The 7,500-nt window shown below is 34.0% G+C and overlaps 1 protein-coding gene across 2 annotated transcripts in view; it reads left to right on the forward strand.

The window, feature by feature from the left end:
• prodha (proline dehydrogenase (oxidase) 1a) overlaps positions 1 to 7,500 on the forward strand; it is a 33,410-nt gene that overhangs the window by 12,522 nt on the left and 13,388 nt on the right. The window contains exons 4-8 of one of the 2 annotated variants that reach the window (XM_005160994.6): positions 492 to 527; positions 3,949 to 4,098; positions 4,238 to 4,302; positions 4,398 to 4,514; positions 7,498 to 7,500. The exon at positions 7,498 to 7,500 is cut by the window's right edge and continues 77 nt beyond it. In XM_005160994.6, coding sequence (XP_005161051.2) covers positions 492 to 527; positions 3,949 to 4,098; positions 4,238 to 4,302; positions 4,398 to 4,514; positions 7,498 to 7,500 — 371 coding nt within the window. The remainder of the gene's footprint in view (positions 1 to 491; positions 528 to 3,948; positions 4,099 to 4,237; positions 4,303 to 4,397; positions 4,515 to 7,497) is intronic. The other variant, XM_002665870.8, reaches the window with a different exon arrangement.

The following is a 7,500-nucleotide window of genomic DNA, read 5'->3' on the forward strand; positions in this document are numbered from 1 at the left end:
TTATTTTGCCTTCTTTCATTTTTTTCAGGTTTTCTACAATTGTTTGTCATTTTTAAAACATTAGTTTTGTTCTGTTATGTTTATTTTATTTTATTTTGGCTTGTTTTGTCACATCTTTACTGCTTATCTACTTATTTTTTTATTGTTGAATTAATTTTTTGTTGCTTATTTGTTTGCTTTATTTTACTTTATCTCGTTTAGTCTTAGTTTCCCAGGCTTTCTACTCATTTTTGTCTTTTTAAATTTTTTTAAAAATGTTTTTTTAGTGTGTTTTTTGTTTTGTTCTGTTGTGTTTTATTTTATTTTGACTTGTTCTATGATGTTTTACTTGTTTATTATTTTTTTAGATGTTGTGTTGTTTGCTTATTATTTCATTATTCTGATTTAATCTTAATTACTCAGATTTTCCACTCCATTTTATTTTATTTGCATTTGTTAACTCAAATTACATTTGAAATCTCATTCAATAAAGGGTTTTGCTGTGCTTTCAGTGGACACACATGCATGCTCACCTCAGGACCCCGAGTGTACAGTACTTTACATTTATATCTGAGTGTTTTAGCTGTGGTGCTGGTGGTCCGCTTGGTAGGGCTGCACAATTTCTGTTGCCATTTTCGGAGAGATTTTTTTTCAACACATTTCTAAACATAATAGTTGTAATAACTAATTTCTTATAACTGATTTCCTTTATCTTTGCCATCATGACAGTACAGATATTTTACTATATATATTTTTAGCATACTAGTATTCAGCTCAAAGTGACATTTAAAGGCTTAATTAGGTTAGTTAGGGTAAATCATTGTCAAGTCATTGTATAACAGTGGTTTGTTCTGTAGACAATCGAAAACAAATATTTCTTAAGGGGGCTAATAATATTGAACTTAAAATGGTTTTAAATATTAAAAAATACTTTTTATTCCAGCCAAAATAAAACAAATAAGACTTTCTCCAGAAGAAAAAAATATTATAGGAATTATTGTGAACAATTCCTTGCTCTGTTGAACATAATTTGAGAAATATTTGAGCAAGAAAAATATGGCAGAAAATCAAAATATTGCAGTGCTAAATTTTTCCAATATCGTGCAGCCCTACCCCTGGGTTTTTTCTGTACTTGGGTCTGTCAGTACTAGTACTACATATTACATCAGCAATATGCCTCCGGGATGGTGCTGTGTTAGCACTGGTTTAGTGTGTTCATCCAGTCACTGAGGCTGAAATAGATGTGTGTGTGTTACTTCTGTGTCTCTGTTTCACTCGCTCAGACTGGATGAAGCTGGTTTACTGGTGAAGGGGCTGAAATTAACTCTGCAAGCTCGGGTTTTTAAGGCTGTTTTTGCATCTCAAATGAAAACCTTTACTCGGGTTAGAAAAGTGTGCAGTGGAAGGTGTTGGTTGTGGCATTATTCTGCATAAAGCTGTCCAGCATTAATTACATGGATTTTGTTATTCAATTGTTAGTGTTGTTGAATTTATTAAGCATTCATAAGTGTGATTAATGATCATTTAGGCACATCCCAGCTAACAAAACTAAACTATGCTGTAAGGTTTTCTGTAAGATATGTAAAGAGTTCAGTTGCAAAAACCTCTAAATGCCGTCTGAAATTTTCTTCTAAATTGAGCACTTTTATTAGGCTCCAGTGTGTATATTTTAGTAATATCACTTTTATGGTAAATATTAATATTATAAATATTAAGTCCTTTTCCTGGTCTTTAAGGTGAAATAACTCACTATAAACAAAGGGGTCTGAGTAAAACATTTTCATTTTCGATGGAAATTTCAGACCGCACTTTTTATGTAGATAGAACTCTTTTTATAGAAGAACAATATTTGAGAATGTTTGCTAAATATGCACACTTTTTAAGTCATAAAATATGCAACGTTTAGCTCATTTTAAAAGTTGTGAAAAAAATGTTAAATGTACAGCCACCTAAAATGGTGTTAATGAAATGTAATACAAATATGCTTATTTTTTGTTATAAAGTTAAATGAATAAATCATGCACAATATTTTATCTTGCTTTATCACTTTTTTATTACATTTGTTTTATGTTTCATTTACATTTTTGCTTTGTTTTAATTTGTCGAGTTTTATCACATTTTTTCCTGCCGTTTTACTTTTTTTTTTAACATTTTATTTTATCTTGTGTTGTTGTGTTTTATATGTGTATATTTTTAAAATAAGAACAATATTTCAGAATGTTCGTTAAATGCATTTTTTTAAAGTGATATTAAAAAATATACAAAGTTATGCAAATGTTCTGAAACCGGTTATATAAGAATTTAAAAAATATTAGGTGGACATTCAGCTAAAATTATGTATTAATAAAATTAATAATATATTAATAAACCTTGTGCATGCTTATGAGCATTTTTGCCTCTTTTTTGTTTCATATTGTTTTTGTGCAATAAAAATATTTACATTATATAATTAAAATATTTAACAGACATTGTTACTTTTGGTAATGCAAAAAAAAACATTGTAAAATGTTTAATTCTCATTTCTTTTCATAAATAGTTTCTCTTTATCTTCAGGACAAAAATGGAAATGTATATAAAAATAACAGATTTAAAAAATACTAAAAATGACTTAATGTTAGGTAGTTATTATCAGGACTGATTCTGATAATAAAAAAAAAAACTGTAGGAAAAATCGCCATCAAATTTAGTGCTGGGGAAAGATTTTTCACAATTAATTGCATCCAAAATAAAATATTAAAAAAAGTATATATATTTAATATGTATTTGTGATACACGCACATATATAAGAACAAAATTATAAAAAATATTTTTGTTACATAGATATTTAAATTTGTATATAATTTGTATTATATACGATACAGTTTTGTGTGTATTTATATAAACATGATACTCTTAGGGCAGCACGGTGGCGCAGTGGGTAGCACGTTCGCCTCACAGCAAGAAGGTCACTGGTTCGAGCCTCGGCTAGTGGTCATTTGCCGTTTCTATGTGGAGTTTGCATGTTCTCACCGTGTTTTCTCCTGGTGCTCGATTTCCCCCACAAGTCCAAAGACATGTGGTACAGGTGAATTGGGTAGGCTAAACATTCATTCATAGTGTATGTGTGTAAATGTGTGTGTGGATGTTTCCCAGAGTTGCGGCTGGAAGGGCATCAGCTGCATAAAACATGTGCTGTATAAGTTGGCGGTTCATTCTGCTGTGGCGACCCCAGATTAATAAAGGGACTAAGCCGAAAAGAAAATGAATAAATGAATTAAAATTTAAAACATTTAAATGTATATAAAAAATTGTAGATTTAAAAAAAACCTAAAATTAATAAAAATAAATACAAAATAAAAAAAATAGTGGAAAAAAACATAAAAATTTGTGCTGGGCATAGTTAAATCACGATTAATCGCATCAAAAATAATATATATATGTATATATATATATATATATATATATATATATATATATATATATATATATATATATATACCATTTATATATATTTAATATAAATACATGATGCATATTTAATAACAAAATTATACAAAACACTTTTATTTCATAGATATTTAAATTTGTATATAATTTGTATCATATACAAATAAACATTTATATGTATTTATAACATAATAGGTTTACACAGTACACACATTTAAATGATGTCAAAACCAACTTTTACTTTGGATTAATCGTGATAAATTTTTGCCCAGTACTAATGAAAATATAAAAAGAGGCTACTCCTTTCTTTATTTGGCATTTTAACTTTAATTTGACTATTTTAATAAAGAGCAAAAGACTGAACAAATACCTCCTAACATTACTTTCTTAACATTTTTCGAATAGATGTTGTGTGCCAATGTTCTGGGAAAGTTCTTTGTTAGCTGGGCTAGAAAGACAGCTTTATACAGCATAATGTGACCAAACAGGGATTGTTTGGATCAAGATCTTATAAATGGAGTCATTCTTGAAATGCACCTTCAGGTATGGATCACCGAGAGAAGAAGTACAAGGCTCACCGTCAGTTTGGAGACCGGCGTGGAGGAGTGATCAGCGCTCGCACGTATTTCTACGCAGATGAAGCCAAGTGTGACCATCACATGGAGACCTTTATAAACTGCATCAAAGCCTCAGGTGAGCAGACTCTTGTTTTTTGTCGCCTAATTATTGATTCTGGTTTTGAAGTCTGTTTGGACCTTATGTTGTAGGGCTGTGCAGAAGTGTCAGGATTAATACATGTATTGTTGTTAATGTGTGTGTGTGTGTGTTTTAGCTGGAAGTTCTGTGGATGGATTCTCAGCTATTAAGATGACTGCCCTCGGACGGCCACAGTTCCTGGTAACTCTCTCTCCCTCACACACACACTTCAGGTCCAGTTTGTTCTCCAGGTTTGATCAGTGTGATTGATTTTGCTTGTTTATTTCCTCCTGAAGCTGCAGTTTTCTGAGGTGTTGGTGAAATGGAGGAGGTTTTTCACTCTGCTGGCGGCTCATCAGGGTAAAGACGGGATGGCCGTTCTGGAGCAGAAGCTGGAGCTTCAACAGCTGCAGGTTTGAGAAATACACTCGTCAACGTCTCGCTTTATGATGCATGTCAGGGTGGATTATTGACAGAGTTTGAGATGTTGGTCATTTAGTGTAGTCAATTCATATGAGTTCATTCACACATTTGCTGACTGCACTAGAATGTGTTTATATTCAGTGATATGACTTTGTTTTAAAGTTAAATAATATTGTCTAGCAGAAAATAATATCAGGTTGGATCTTGATGTGAATTTGAATTTTAGAAAAAAAAAAACGCTAGATTTTTATTTACTTTTATTAGCTTTTTTATTGTAAATCCTTATAAGTAATCTTTAATATCTGGCTGATTTTATATTTGATTTCATAAGTCAATTCTTACGTTTGAATAAAAATGATTATAAATGCATTGTAGGGGTGTCAAAATTAATCGTTTCTTCGATGCACCACGATGCAGACGCGGACAATTCGATATCGTTTCAGTAATAATCATAACCGGTTATTACTGACGTCATTTACCTCATAGTCGCGAGGGAGACGATCGCGAGTATTTACAACGCTCTTACTACTTAATACTCATGAACTGTGCACAATTTCACTGTGTGTGTTTGAGAACGAAAGTAGCCTACTCCATTTCTCTCTCTCTCTCTCTCCCTCTCTCTCTCTCTCTCGCTCTCGCTCTGTCTCTGTCTCCCTCTTTTTCTCACACACACACAGTGGCCCATTTGACCTGCTGGCGTGGCTTTTCTTCTCCTCTCGGCTGTTTTACAGCGATACTTTTGGATACATACATGAGCGTGCCTGCAGAGTTTTCTCCACCGTGTCTATAATAGATGAGCTGTGAGATCGCCGCTACCGCCTGCCGCTTATCATTCATCTGAAGAGCCAATCGCAACCGTTTTTGTTGAGGGTGTGACCAATCAAAGGGGTGTAAGAGAAATAAACAAGATTCAGAAATTGAGCTGGATATTTATTTTTGTTAATATTATTTGCTTAATGCTCGTTGTTTTTTAAAGTTACAGTTTATATATCTGACTGTTTGTATTAAATGACACAACTGTATTACAAATAATAGCCTATATAAATATAAATATATTCATACATTTTAATACAAGAGCTTCTGCTGTGAAGAAAATATAAAAGCATCGCCAATGCACCATGATGCACCGAAAAATCGAATTGAACCGAATCGATGGCATGATAATCGTAACCGAACCGAACCGTGAGACTAGTGTAGGTTCACAGCTCTAATGCATTGAGATAAATACATTTTAAAATACACTATAAAGACTCACCTATTCCAGTTACTCATCGGCAGGAATTGAAGTCGGATGGTTCACCTCACCTTCTACACCTCTCACCTTCTTCCTTCTGTCTCTTCAGCTGTGGATGCATATTCTATGAATAAGGGATGTGACTATTATATTCTGGTGGTTGATGGAGGACCTATTGTTTACCTTGTGCTTGCAAGATCGCTCTCAATCTGCAATAGGGGTGTCAAAATTAATAGTTTCTTCAGTGCATCGCAATGCAGACGCAGAAAATTCTGTATCAGTTCAGTAATAATCATAACCGGTTATTATGTACTGACGTCATTTATCTCCTATGCACTCTGTCGCGAAGGAGGTGAACGCGAGTATTTACAACACTCAGGCAACTCAGGGCCGGGCCGTGGCATAGGCACCATAGGCATATGCTAAGGGCGCTGTATATCCAGGGGGGCGCCAGAAATGAGCGAAGTTCAGTTGGTTTTGTTTTCGATATTCCTGACACACATTCAGTTATTGACAGCATTTACTCAAAAACCTCTTACCCTAAAAAGATCTAAAGTGTGTTTCCTACAAAAAGACAAAGCTGGTTATGTTTCACAGCTGTCTTTCTTTTTTTTCGCTCGACATTACGAGCACTGCTGCGTTTAAGCCCTCGCAATATGTGTTTAGCCAGGAGAGCTGGCTCTGAGAGGAGCTCTCAGTAAGGGACCGTCGGAAAAGTGCTTCTTTTTTTTTTTCTGCTCCGCTCAGCTCGAGCTCTCCCTGTTGCGAGGGCTTAAGTGTGTGTGTGTGTGTTTGTTTGTTGCTGTCTATGTTTGTGTATGTCTTTGAATGAGAGACAGTGTGGTGCTGTGTGTCTGTGTGTTTATACAGACAGCTTGTTATAGCCTCCCCCCTAAAATATCATACTGTATATGGAAAGCATCGTAAATGCACCGTGATGCACCGAGATATCGAATTGAACCGAATCGAAGGCAAGATAATCGTAACCGAACCAAACCGTGAGACCAGTATAGGTTCACACCTCTACTCTGCAATACCACTTACCCGCTTCTCCTTCTGAATTATCCACATTGTTTTGAATAAACTGCCTTGAAAGATAACCTTCCTTGTGTGACCGTGACAATCATATTGTATTTGTTTTAGTCTTACTGAACAGAAAAGACTACTCTTAATTCATTTATTTTCCTTCGGCTTTTTATTTATCTGGGGTCGCCACAGCAGAATGAACCGTTTACTATTCCACCATATGTTTTACACAGTGGATGCCCTCAGGCTGCAATCCAGTACTGGGAAACACCCATACACTCTCACATTCACACTCATACACTATGGCCAATTTAGTTTATTCGATTCACCACACAGAAATGCCAACTGTCCTAGCCGGAACTCGAACCAGCGACCTTCTTGATGTGAAGCGACAATGCTTGCTAAAAAATCTTAATGCAATAGCTTTACATTAATAAAAACATTTTTTATTTAGGATTTAAAAATTCAAATAGTTTATTGTCATATGCACAGTAAGGTAGCAGGTTTCCTGTTCAATGAAACTCTTAATTTGCTGTCCGGGCTGAATGCCAAGGAAGTTTTAAGGTGTAAAAAATATAAACAATTTAACCTAATAGGCAATTGCAGAGCATGCAAACAAAGTAAAACAAATAAAACAATTTCAATAAAACTATAAGTAAGTGAAGTAAACCTGTATACATTAATTCACATATCTTTCTCTGTCTTTTTTACAGGAC

This window comes from Danio rerio, chromosome 21 (genome assembly GCF_049306965.1).
Source record: "Danio rerio strain Tuebingen ecotype United States chromosome 21, GRCz12tu, whole genome shotgun sequence".
In the NCBI taxonomy this organism is placed as follows: Eukaryota; Metazoa; Chordata; class Actinopteri; order Cypriniformes; family Danionidae; genus Danio; species Danio rerio.